At 41.3% G+C, this 13711-nt stretch overlaps 1 protein-coding gene across 1 annotated transcript; it reads left to right on the forward strand.

Moving 5' to 3' along the window:
• Window positions 1–961: 961 nt before the first annotated feature.
• LOC309486070 (uncharacterized protein) lies at window positions 962–4101 on the forward strand. Its single transcript, XM_082153170.1, has 5 exons — window positions 962–1721; window positions 2928–2993; window positions 3205–3288; window positions 3595–3684; window positions 3876–4101. Exons 1-5 carry the CDS (start codon window positions 1618–1620, stop codon window positions 4084–4086), a joined length of 555 nt encoding a protein of 184 aa, XP_082009296.1. The 5' UTR covers window positions 962–1617; the 3' UTR covers window positions 4087–4101.
• Window positions 4102–13711: the final 9610 nt, after the last annotated feature.

A 13711-nucleotide genomic window follows, 5' to 3' on the forward strand; every position in this document is an offset into this window, starting at 1 on the left:
AATGAACAACGAATGATGACTGTGCAGTGCTGAAATCACCACTCGACAAGAACAGCGCGTGAATTGTAATCCTGGACTTTGGTGACCAAGTGCGTGGAATTGGGAAGCAGTTATGGCGGATAGTGAGAGGAAAAGGCTGGTGTGGGACATCAAAAAGACCCTGCTCACTCTTTCCGTAGATGAACTGTTCCAGATTGCCAAGTCAGTGGGTGCAGTGCCAGGAACGGATGAGTCTCGTGTCAATCCTACAGATGAGGAGGGTTGTTTTGAGTACATTTGCAGTTTCATGTCCAGTGGGGCTTTACTAGAGTTAGAGGATTCTGGGATGGCACATCTATTAAACTTAAGGGAGGTAATCAACACAGTTATTCAGGGTCGTACTTCACAAGTTGCAGTAGCAATTGATGTATCTGGCCGTGGGGATGTAAGTCATGTTAATGATAATGTTAACCCAACTGATGGAAGTGATGCTATTGATTTTGGGATTGCTAGTACAACCCACGTGACACCCTCTACGGCTAGTGACGCACATGACACAGAGCTGCAGAAAATACTTACTAGTTGTGAGGAGCTGAGTAAGAAAATTATGCAGTGCAAATACACACCCACTCCACAGTCTGTACCTCAGTCATCTGTAAAGATAAGACTCCCCTCACAGAGTAGTAATGTAGCAGGCACCAGAGGTTTAAGTGAAAACTCGACACCATTGACACATGACAAGTTGCTCTCGTTAAGAGAGTTGTCTTACCTTCATCGCAGGGAACTGAAGGTTCAGGGGGGGTCAGATTGGGGACCAGGGGTCAGATCTCAGCTATAACAGTGTCTGTCGGCAGATGGAAGATGGTTTAAAGGAGCAGTTCAGTGATGCAGAGGTTGTAAGGGCTGTCCTCAGAGTCATCAAGCCAGGAACTTTTAACCCTCTGAGGTTGAGAAACGTGCCGACGCGTTTTGCTGGATTTTTTTCACATAGCAGCAACATAAACTTAAAAAAATCCGTCATTTATGGTCATATAAATAAAATAAATACATGATTATAAACTATAGAGGGTCTTCTTTTTTTGTGTACACTCACATTAACATCAAAACCTTGTTTTTATTTTTAAATAAATAAAATAAACAGGGTGCGCTTTCAGCTCACTCTGTCTCCGCAAAAATCTTTCTGAAACAAGTCTGGAAAATGAACTGCAACTCAGCGAATACTTATCACACAACCATGAAACATGCGTCTAAAGAAAGCTTTAAATTTCTACTTTTAAATAAAACAGTTCACATTCAAAACAAATATTCTCCTGCAATGTAATCTGTATGAAACTAAAGAGAAGTACAGTTTCTCCCGTCTCATCTAATTAGCTGTAATTAGTTCACGCCCTCTCGCAGAGCGCGCTATTCATAAGATAATGTGCTGAGGTGATCTATGCAAAATAAGGTAAACGCCCCCTGAAATGAGTTCACACCCACTCGCAGAGCGCGCTATTCATAAGATAATGTGCTGAGGTGATCTATGCAAAATAAGGTAAAAAGCCCCCTGAAATGCTTTAAAACCAGCAAGTTTCATTCATTCACTTTCCTGCGCCGTTGGAAGATGACACACAGCCCTTCAGCTAGTCCTGGATAGCAATGAAGAGTTCACTTTTTCCTCAGAAGAAGAACAGGACTCTGACAACGAACGTTTGTATTTTTGAAGAGCGACTTGATCCAGGCGTTGATAATATTTCGGATGAGTAAGTCTTTTTAAATTTACTTGCATTAGTTGACAAGCTATTTTGTATTTACGTAGGCTACATATTTTACTGGTTGGACCATTTCCATACTTGTCATTCACAGTAATTATATTTAAATGGTCTAGGCTATGCTTTATAAAGTAGGAGAGAGGCTTCATGCAGTCTGTTTTCTTTCGTTTTTAATAGTTTTGTTTAAAATAACACATTTCGAGCTTTCTATATATTTCTCTGGTATTTTAGGCAAAGCTTATGAGTTTGGGTTCATTTATGAGGCCTCCAGTTCCTGCTATTTTTAATTCTTATGTATACAGGCAAATGGTTGATGAAACAACTATTAAAATGAAGATACAATTAATACAAAACGAAATTCACTTTAAAGAAAGGCTTTATACAAAAAATAAACTTAATGAAATGGTCAAAATCTTGTCTGCCCACTCCATTTGTCTCGCGATTGCGCATGATCTTACTCATGCTTTTCACTTTTCATATAATCAACATAAATGAAATAAATAAAAAAATTATGATTTTATTTAAACCTAAATATGAACTAAATTTGTCTTATTTAATGACTAGGCTACAACACATAGGCCAATTAGCCTACAGTACAGAGAAATTAGTTGACAAGCTATTTTAAATAAACGTAGGCTACAGATTTTACTGGTTGGACCATTTCCATACATTCCAGACCATTCAGAGTAATTTATATTTAAATGGTCTAGGCTATGCTGTATAAAGTAGGAGAGAGGCTTCATGCATAAATAAACTTATTTGCACAAACGCGTTTCGGCGCGTGCCTTCAGAAGACTTTATACAGCATAGCCTAGACATGCTGTATATATGTACAACGTTTAGATTATAGGCCTGTATGAAAGTTAGAATTTTGAAATTAATTTAGAAAATATTATGTATGTTTAGATTATATTTTGACTAGTGTTTATGCTGCCTCATTATCATCAACGAAGAGTGCTTGCAAATATCTATTGCAAATGTGTGTATGTGCTGAAATGTGTAAATATGCCCAGCTGATGAATTGCAAATGTGTTAATGTTTGCGTTGTGCTATCTCCGGTAATGGCCCATTACACGCAATATATGCCTACAGCACGTGTCTACAATTATTTGCATCAGTTATTCATATAGACTAATGATAGGCTACTATACTTTGAAATATTTATGTTATAATAGTTTTCAACTTTTTTTAAAACAGGAATGCTGCATCTCCTTCATCTGCAACTCGGAGGGCGCGCAGCAACACAGTTGAACATCAGAAAGAGTAAGTACATATTTACCCATGTTTGTTCAATTTTGTTTATATACTTATTACAATATGAGCCTGCATGAGTTTATTTATTTTTGGAGGTTGGTTGATAATGTTACATATTTTTTCTTTGTGCTATCTTATCAGCATGCTAATGCCCATCAGTTGTGCATGTGCTGGAATAGTACTCTATATGATAATAATAGTTTTCAACTTTTTTTGAAAGGAATGATGTAGGTTGCTCACTCTCACCTCTCACTGCAACTCGCACTAAGAGGGCACGCAGCAACACAGACAGAAATCAGAAGGAGTAAGTACATATTTACCCACTATTTTACAGATGTTAGACCAATTTTGTTTATATACTTAGAGATGCTACAAATGTACATGTGCCTGTCTGGATTGCCAGACACAATTGCAAAACACAATTACCAGACACAATTGCAAAAATTGTGGTGTTATGTATGCACAATATTACAATTAGTGATTGGTAATGTTAGTAAAAAAGAGCTTATTTTTGTTGTTTTACCAAAATGCTGACTGTCCATCAGTTATGCATGTGCTGGCATAGTAATTTGTTCAACCTTTATTAATATTAATATTATTATTTTTATAGGAATGTGGTAGCATCACTCTCAACCTCACCTGCAACTCGCACTGGGAGGTCACGCGACAGGTGTCGTTCAGTTTTGAGAACAACTGAAAAGTAAGTACACTTATTCCCTTTCTTTCAGATATTAGTATAATTCTGTTTACATATTCTGGTTTTACATAGTCCATACAAACATTATGTGTCTGTATGGCTTTGCATCTGGCCAATGTTACTTATAATGATTGAAATGCAGTTGTTATATTTTGTGTAATAAACATGCTCACAGTTGTTTGTTTGTTTTACAGCTATAAAGGTGATGGTGATCATCAGACACCTGTTGCAAAGAGGGCCAAGACAAACATTCAGACAAGCAACAAGCAGTCTACTCTGTCATGGAAAACAGAGACTGACATTGATATGGTTCCACAGACTCTGAGATTCCTGCCTGCACGGAAACCTGGACCACAGCTGAGTTTAAAACATTGCAAATTTAAAACATTTAGTTCCTCCTCATAGAGGAATTACAATAAAACAGTGAAAAACAAAACCTTTGAATCTCCTCTACTTTGTTCAGGCTGCCTCTCTTGATGGCCCATTAGTCACTGGGGGAGTGTCTATGTCACACCCCTGGTCTGAATCTCATAAATATTGATGAGCGATTACCCCTCCCACGCATAAACCTCTTCTGACAAAAAAAACTGTTTTACAATGTTTAAATCAATGTATTGTTTTAAGAGAACGATCAGGCAGGATGAATTTCACATCATTTTGAAGCCAGAACTAGAAACGACAACATACATTAGTCAAGAGTCTTGTGGGCACATATTTAGAATGTGTTTTGTGTTCTTATTTCAGCAACTTTCTTTTTTTTTTTTTTATAACCACACATAAACATTATTCTCTTAAAAATACAAAGATTTACAAGCATGTTGATCAGATATTATGCTAGCCCTGTTTGTGTTATATAGAGTGAATTTACACTTTTGCTATTAACATGTTTATAAATAACTGAAAAAAAAACAAATGTCAGAGCATGTCAGAACACCTCCAGGGCCCCAAAAACACCTCAGACCCCAGAGGGTTAAAGACATGTTGATGAATAAGGATGATCTGACTGTAGAAGAGTTAAAAGCCTTCCTCCATTCCCACCTGGGTGAGCAAAGTAACACCGAGCTGTTCCAGGAGCTCATGTGCACCAAACAAAAAGACACTGAGACACCCCAACAGTTCCTATACAGAGTCATAGGACTTAAGCAGAAGATCATGCTGGCCTCCAAACATGCTGACACAGATGTCAAGTACAGTGCATGCACAGTGCAGGATGTGTTTCTCCACACCGTGTATCAGGGCCTAGGTCATAAACATGATGATGTCCGCAGAGAGCTGAAGCCATTGCTTGTAGACACCAGAGTATCGGATGAGGCAATCCTGAAACAGATGAAGAAGGTAATGTGTGATGAAAGTGAAAGGCAGCGAAGGCTAGGTCCCGCCACCCGCCAAAGACTAACAAATGTGCACAGTGCTCAGTCTGAAGTCAACGCTGCACAGTGTTCTAGTGTAAAGGATAAGGTGCCGAAAACAGATGTGATCCAGCAGTTAACAGAAAAACTTGAACAGCTTACAGGTATGGTTGAGCTCATGAGACAGTCAATGCAGACATTGGTGGCAGGACAGTTCAGCTACAATGGGAAAGGCAGAGGAGACCGCAGGAGAGAGAAACCATATGGCCGTGACAAATGTGTGGAAGAAAATCGTCCCGACTGTCCTCATTGTTTTCACTGTGGTGAAGAAGGCCACCGGGCAGTGGGTTGCCTAAAGAGACCAACACGTCAGGGAAACTGGAACCGATTGTCCCAACCCGACACTTGTTATATTGATCAACCTGAAAATGAAAGACTGACAAAAGACTCAAACACTCACACAAAAGATAAAATCACAGAAAAGAAACAGAAACAACCAAACAAGAAAACCAGTCCATTCACTCCAGACTTACCACACAGCAAAAGGGAACGCCTAGCCAAACTAATTGGAAGGAGAGCTCTCACCCATTGTAACCTAAATGGATTAGCAGTCAGTGCTCTGCTAGACACTGGCGCTCAAGTTAGCATGATTGATAGAGACTGGAAGAGTAGATATTTACCTGACACTCCTGTCAGACCACTCAGTGAAATAATTGGCGAAGAAGACGAGTTAAGAGTGTATGCGGTGAACGGTGACGTCCTCCCGTTTGATGGGTGGGTTGCCCTTACAGTCAATTTGATGGGGAATGAGGACCCTAATCTGTCAATCACTGTGTCTTTTCTTGTCAGCAGTCTTGCTCTGGAGAGACCACTGCTAGGTTTCAACGTGCTGGAAGAGATGGTACAAGAACAACCTGAAAAGCTGATTTCAACCCTCGTCGTCCTACTCTGTAATGCCTTGTGTATACCAGCAGAGAAGGCAGAGCTAATGGTGAGCTTCATCCAAGCCAGCAAACCCTCTGTGCAGTGCGGGCGCCTACGGACAGGCAGACAGGACATTGTTATCCCAGCAGGTCAGGTAGTCTGGGTCAAGTGCCAACTTCCTCCTCACATGAGTACATCTGACACAGTCTTCCTATTTGAGCCTGATGACAACAATGTGCAAGTGACAGAACTGGATGTGGGTGAAGGTCTGTTGGAGGTACAAAATCCAAGAAAACCCTATGTAGCTGTACCTGTGGGTAACAACACTAAACATACAGTAACTCTGCCGAGAAAGACAGCACTTGGTAGCATCCACTGCGTTGAAAAAGTGACCGCCATAGACTCACCTGAAACACCCAAGCCCACAGTGACTGTCAACAGTGCTGTATCAACACCTGTGGACGCCCATCCATCGTCATGGCAACCTTCCATCAACCTCAGTCACCTTGATGAGATACAAAGGGAAAAAGTCAACAAAATGCTGTGTGAAGAAGCCGGAGCTTTCGCACGTGACAGCAATGATATTGGATGTTTACCAAGCCTACAAATGTCGATCACCCTCACAGATGAAATTCCTGTGCAGAGAGCATACTCAGCAGTCCCGAAGCCACTGTTTAAAGAGGTAAAGGAATACGTGCAGGAGTTGCTGATGAAAGGCTGGATAGTCAAGTCCAAGTCCCCATATGCTGCCCCAGTTGTCTGTGTTAGGAAGAAAGATGGCAGCCTACGGCTTTGTATTGATTATCGCCTCCTGAACAGAAAGACTGTACCTGATCGACATCCGCTGCCCAGAATACAAGACCTGACAGAAACACTGGGGGGCTATACCTGGTTTAGCATCCTCGACCAGGGAAAAGCTTACCATCAGGGTTTCATCGCCGAGGGTTCACGTCACTTGACTGCCTTCATCACCCCGTGGGGCCTCTACGAATGGGTCCGTATCCCATTCGGACTCTCAAACGCCCCAGCAGCATTCCAGCGGAGCATGGAGGAGGTGCTAGGCACACTCAGGGATGAGTTCTGCATCCCGTATCTAGATGACGTGCTCTGTTATGCCAGAACATTCGATGAGCATGTGGAGGCTCTCCGTAAAGTGCTCCAGGCTCTTCAACAACATGGAGTAAAACTGAGGCCTGAAAAATGTGAACTGTTCAGACAAGAAGTCAGGTACGTCGGGCGCCTTGTGTCAGCTGATGGTGTCAAGATAGACCCAAGGGACTTTGAGGCAGTCAAAAACTTGACAAGCAAGACACCACAGACAGTTGGTGAGGTAAGGAAACTGACGGGTTTCTTAGGATATTATCGCTCATATATCCAGGATTTTTCCAGGATCGCAAAACCAATCTATGAGTTGCTCCAAATCAAGCCAGGGAAAGCCCAGATTCCAAAACGTGGGAAAACCACCAAACGCCCACAGCTGCCTTCCCGAGAGCCTGTTGACTGGACTCCTCAACATCAGGAAGCCTTAGAGCAACTGGTAGACCTCCTTATAACTCCACCTGTTTTAGCCTATCCTGACTTCAACCTACCTTTCACGCTGCATACAGACGCTTCAGACCAGGGCCTGGGGGCTGTCCTCTATCAGCGCCAGAATGGAAAGCTGAGAGTCATTGGCTATGGCTCGAGGACTTTGACACCGGCTGAACGTAACTATCACCTGCACAGTGGAAAACTGGAGTTCCTCGCACTGAAATGGCCGGTGTGTGAAAAGTTCCGGGACTACCTGTACTACGCTCCCCATTTCACTGTGTACACAGACAACAACCCCCTGACCTATATCATGAGTACAGCAAAACTCAACGCCGTTGGTCATCGGTGGGTGGGAGAACTATCAGACTTCCGGTTCGACATAAGGTATAGGCCTGGAAAATCAAATGGAGATGCAGACACACTGTCTCGGCTCCCATTGGAAATGGGGAAATATGAGGTGGTTTGTACAGAGGAGCTCTCGAACGAGGCAGTACGTGCTACATGGGATGGGAGTCAGGCAGCAGAACGGAAGGATGTGGCCTGGGTTGCAGCACTTAACATGCGTTCCCCGAATCCTCCGCAACCTCATTGTCACCTGCCAACTATCAGCCATGATGATCTTGTTAAAGCTCAAAGAGAGGATCAAGCAATAGGCAAGATTATTGAATTAAAGGAGTCAAACACAAAACTGACGGATGACATAAGCCAAACTGTAAGTGGAGCCACCCGAAAGCTGCTGCATGAGTGGAGTAAGTTGCACCTTGAAGACGGCCTCCTGTACAGAAGGACGACCCAGCACAAGCAGTTAGTCCTCCCTCTGAAACACAGGTCAATAGCTCTGAAGTACCTACACAATGAGATGGGTCATGTAGGCACAGAAAGAGTACTCCATCTTGCTCGGGAAAGGTTTTACTGGCCCTTTATGGCGAAAGAAATTGAAGACCATGTCATCCGAAGATGTCCCTGTATCAGATCTAAGAAACCCACAACACACACTCGAGCTCCTATGGGCAGTATCACATCTAATTTCCCTTTAGAGCTTGTGTGTATTGATCACTTGCATCTGGAAACCAGTTGTGGAGGATATTAATATATCCTAGTAGTAATTTACCACTTCACTAGATTTGCTCAGGCATACCCCACAAAGAACAAGAGCGGGAAAACAGCTGCTGAGCGCATCTTCAATGATTTCATACCCCGGTTGGGGTACCCCTCCAAACTACATCATGACCAGGGTCGTGAATTTGAGAACAAACTGTTCCAATCATTGCAGCGTTTATCAGGGGTTGGCCACTCGCGGACGTCGCCCTACCACCCACAAGGCAACCCAGCTGAGCGGTTGAACCGCACCATTCTCCAGATGTTAAGAACATTGACTGATAGTGAGAAACTACGGTGGAAGGATCACCTCCCACATGTTATACATGCATACAATTGCACCAGACATGAGTCAACCGGCTACTCACCGTTTTTCCTCCTCTACGGCCGTCACCCACATCTCCCAGTCGACTTGCTGTTTGGATTGGTTGGAGAAAGGGAACCATACTCACCTAGAGGATTTGCAGAGAAATGGGCTGAAAAGATGACAGAAGCCTACCGTATTGCTAGTGAGAATAGTAGAAAGTCCAGTACAAGGGGAAAAGTGACATATGACAAGAAGACAAGAGGGGTGGTACTGCAACCAGGGGACAGAGTTCTGGTCCGGAACCTTAGTGAACGTGGAGGACCAGGGAAACTAAGGGCGTACTGGGAGAAGACTATATACATAGTCGAACGTCAACTTGGCGTGAATCCAGTGGACGTTGTCTGCCCTGAAACTGGAAACAAACAGAAAAGCAGGACACTGCACCGTAATCTCCTGTTGCTGGTGAACGACTTACCGGTTGAGGTTACTTCATCTGACACCAGACCTATCCCTGAGAAGAAAACACATAACAGACAAAACCAAGACAGAATGACAGACACTCAAAGACAAGCAGACACGAGTGAGGATAGTGAAAATGATTCAGATGCTGATTCTGGCTCGGGATACTGGCTAAGGAGACCAATCGTAAGGACAGAGGAAAGACCTGATATCTACCAGGAGCAACACACCAGGTATCCAGAGATTCAGGGGTCAGGACCTACATCTGTAAGAAGAGAAAGTCATACTGTACCTGAACACTTACAAAACCCTACTGAGACAAGACACAACGGTGATGAAAACCTACCTTTATGCACTGAACCTGTGGAGGAAGAAGAAAATAATGGATACCAAGACTCTGACTCAGAAGTTCGACCTTTGACCCCTCCTGTAGAAAACACTCAGTCAGATGTTAGAAGGTCCGCTCGTGAGAGAAGGCCACGCCATTTCCTCACATATGAGACATTAGGTGAACCATCAGTTCAGGCACACGCCACAGTTAATTCAATGACTGGTTACACAGCACCTTATGTACCTGTCATAGAAGCATCTCATCACACTACACCTTCGCACTCACTCTTTCCGTACATACCGCCTTATTGTATGACATATCCGTATCCACTCCATTACCCTCAGACACCATACTTACCAAGCTCCAGCCACATACATTCCACCTACTATGCTTGTTCATTGAATAGAGATTTGAGAATGAAAGTTAAGAGTTAAAAGGGTTAAACAGTTTTGAGATAAAGATTTTTGGAAATGTCAGAAGCCATTTTTTTTTTTGTCAGGGAGCGTGTGATGCCCAGTAAATTGTTATCACATTTGTGGTAATTTTTGTAATTTTATAAAGAAATGTTTTTGAACTTTGTTCAGGGGTAGTTAACCTGTTTCTACCATTTATTTGCGCTAGTATATTTTATATAGAAATCAGGAGTAATTCTGGAGTTCATCAGCAGGGGGCAGTGTGGCGCTTATTGTGCTCCCGGGGCGTTACGTCAGTTTGTCCCGCTTTGCGGTCTTTCTCTTTCTGCTGAGCGAGATGAGAAACGGACGCAGACTTGCCAGATGCCACTGAGTCCTGCTGACTTCAACATTCACATGAGTCTCTGTACATGAACATGGTAAAGTGAAAATCAAACACCTTGGAAATGAAAGGTATGTACAATGTTTTTAGGAATGGCACAAAGGTTTCTGTCTTTGGATCATTGTTTTCAATAATGTGCATTTTTGTCATTTGTTGTGTATCTTTGAATTATGTTGTGTTGTAAATAAATCCCAAACAATCTAAAAGCTCGCGTTTTTCCTTATCAGTGCAATAGAAAGTCTAAATACTCTGTTGACTTTTATCTTCCATACACGTTTCATACATCACTCGATCCTGTTAAGTGTGTATTATTTTTGTGTATACTAACAATAAACACAAAATGTTGTGCTTTTTGCCAAATAAAGAAAAATAAACATGATGCGAGTTCTGCTTTCTCTCTGTCAGTGTAGTCCATTCTGAAACGCGTCCGAATATGAACTGTAACTCAGCGAATACTCAGTCAAATACAGACACACAGGCGTGAAGCTTGAATTCTCTTCTTTTAAACGAAGTAATTTTTATAAAAAACAAATATTCACAGTTTATGTAATATGTATGAAAAGAGAGAGATGTCAGTCGTTCTCATCTCAGCTCATTAAATTTAATGTGACTCCGCCCACGGAGAGCGCGCGCTATTCAAACGCAAATGTGAGGCGATCCCATACAGACCTGTGAAATGCCCACATCAGCTGGATAACACACACCGCGAGTTCACTTTCAGACTCGTGTACTTTACGACGCTGTGAGGAATAATACTATCTTGATAATAATCCTGGAAAATTTACCTCAGAAGAGGAATAGGTCAGTTTTATTTGCTTTGTTCTAATCGCAAGTGTCTGTACGCAAAAAGACTGTTTAAATATGAATCGCGTTTCTGTGTGTGAATGAATGAACGCACAGATGCGCGCTGTTGTGTTCGTACAGTAGCGCACAGTAGCACGCTGCTACTACAGCTGGCAAAAATACTGTTTAAAAATGAATCGCGTTTTTGTGTGTGAATGAATGAACAGCTTTTACCAAACTCTATTGCTATACTGAGATGAGTAAAAATCGACTACAAAATCGGATAGATTATAAAGTTTTTACTGTAAAATACTGCCACATCAAATAAGCTTATAATGTTGCCAATTTCTGCTCATATGAATTGAATTGTATGAATTGTATGATAAAATGTATACTTTAGTTTTTACAAAGAAAGATTACACTGGAAATGTTAAATGTTGTTGTAATTGTATAACCTTTTTAATAAAAAAATTAATAAAAATAAAATATATATACAAGGATAGATGTAAACAAAATCTTAAAAGGTCAATATAAGCCTTCTCTTTAAATAATTGTATTATGCTTTATTAGTGACACATTTGGGTAGAGAATATATTCCAAATCTGAAAATACAGTATGAGAACAATTAACTGCACAACTACTAGAAATATTTACCTTGGATATTATACAATTTGCAAGCACAATTTGTGGAAAAAACAACAACTGTGAACCAATTATGTATATATATATATGTCCTTGCATTCTTTCTCGTGGCTCAGTCACACACCTGAATGAAAGGCTAATTAAGTATGCAGCCTCATTATGCGGGCCCCATTGTCTCCTCAGGTGTGAACCACACCCACCCGCATATTGCCTTTCCAAACAAAAAGTGTCGTACAAAATTTAAATCAATGTATTGTTTTATGTGAATGGTTAGGCATGATGATTTTCACATCATTTTGAAGAAAAAACTCTAGGCGACAAAATGCATTATTCAGAAGTCTTATTGACACATATTTAGTGTGTGTTTTGTGTTTTTAGTTTTTTCAATAACCATGCATAAACATTATTTTCTCAAAAATACAAACATGTACATACATGTTGCTCACATATTATGGTAGCCATGTTTGTGCTAAATAGAGTGTAATTATACCTTTGCCATTAATATGTTTATAAGCAACTGAAAAAAAGCACAAATGTAAGGGCATGTCAGAACATCTCAAGGACCCCAAAAACACCTTAGACCCCAGAGGGTTAATATTGTGACAATAGGCCTACATTTTGTTACTTTAATTTTCGGAACTGCATATTTCGTTGAGTATTCACGTTCAAATGTGAAGTAACCTACTGAAGTACTTTTTTTCCCTCACATATGATTTTACATTAAACTACACAAAAGTATTGTAACGACAATGACTATGACATGCGGTCACATGCTGTTCAAATTAGTAAATCCTGATCTCCCAAACACATCCTTCGTTGTCTCCTTAGACAACGAGTTTGATCATGGCGCCTCCAAGTCTGCTTGAACGGTCAAAATTGCATATTTGTGGCTCCCCCGAGGGACATTTGAGTCACATAAGGAAACCCTGTTTTGGAGAATCCCCGCTAAAACCCCCACTTCAGCATGGACTCCCTGTGACTTTTATAGACTCGTGACATTCCAGATACACATACACACACACACACACACACACACACACACACACACACACACACACACACACACACAAACATCCTTTGTGTAACTTAACATCCTTTAAGGTATGTAACTCAGAGTTGTATCTGAACTTCCTGTATGCATGTGTGATTAATGTTGTTTTGATCATATAGTTATGATCTTCGAGTGTTTGGCTCTGAAATGTATTTCTGAAGAATGTTCTCCCAGTAGAATCGCATCCCGTAATCCGATCTCATTGGCAGGTCATAAAAGTTGACCACCAACCCACACACAAACACACTCTGGACTTTGAAACAGAAACCCCCTACAGAAAAGGACTTTTACCCATAAAGTCGCTCTTAAATGTACTAAATATATAAATTTGTGTGTTAAGAGGTGTGTGTAAACCATAGGAAAGCATATGTCCTATTTGTAACATCAATAGAACTGCAAATGCCTATACAAATGCATAACAATGTATCTCTGCATTGCTACAACGCCTATATTCTATTTTTGATATCTCTGTAATCCTCTCCAGCTAACGGAGTTGAATTCCGATAGCAGAATTCAGTGATGCGCATTGTTTTATAAGTTCATATGTCTGGAGAAAATCCTCTCAAGTTAAAGTCACTCATGACTCATTCGAGTGGGCGTGTCTAACCGGACAAAGGAATCTTCCCGCTCGAAAATTCTCGACAGCTGATTCGTCCTACACGAAGGAGGGGACGGCACATGGGACACTGATAAAAGTCCAAGTTTTCAGTTTTTCTCTCTCTCTCATTCCAACTTCTCTTGACCCTCTTCCTCGGCGCAGC

This window comes from Leuciscus leuciscus (genome assembly GCF_965113295.1).
Source record: "Leuciscus leuciscus genome assembly, chromosome: 2".
Classification (NCBI taxonomy): domain Eukaryota; kingdom Metazoa; phylum Chordata; class Actinopteri; order Cypriniformes; family Leuciscidae; genus Leuciscus; species Leuciscus leuciscus.

Excerpts from the sequence above, each read along its gene's own strand:
- LOC309486070 (XM_082153170.1), top strand. The coding sequence starts at position 1,618 with ATGAAGAGTTCACTTTTTCCTCAGAAGAAGAACAGGACTCTGACAACG. Across the intron at positions 1,722-2,927 it reads GTTGATAATATTTCGGATGA|GAATGCTGCATCTCCTTCAT; the intron begins GTAAGTCTTTTT and ends TTTTTAAAACAG. Across the intron at positions 3,289-3,594 it reads ACAGACAGAAATCAGAAGGA|GAATGTGGTAGCATCACTCT; the intron begins GTAAGTACATAT and ends TTATTTTTATAG.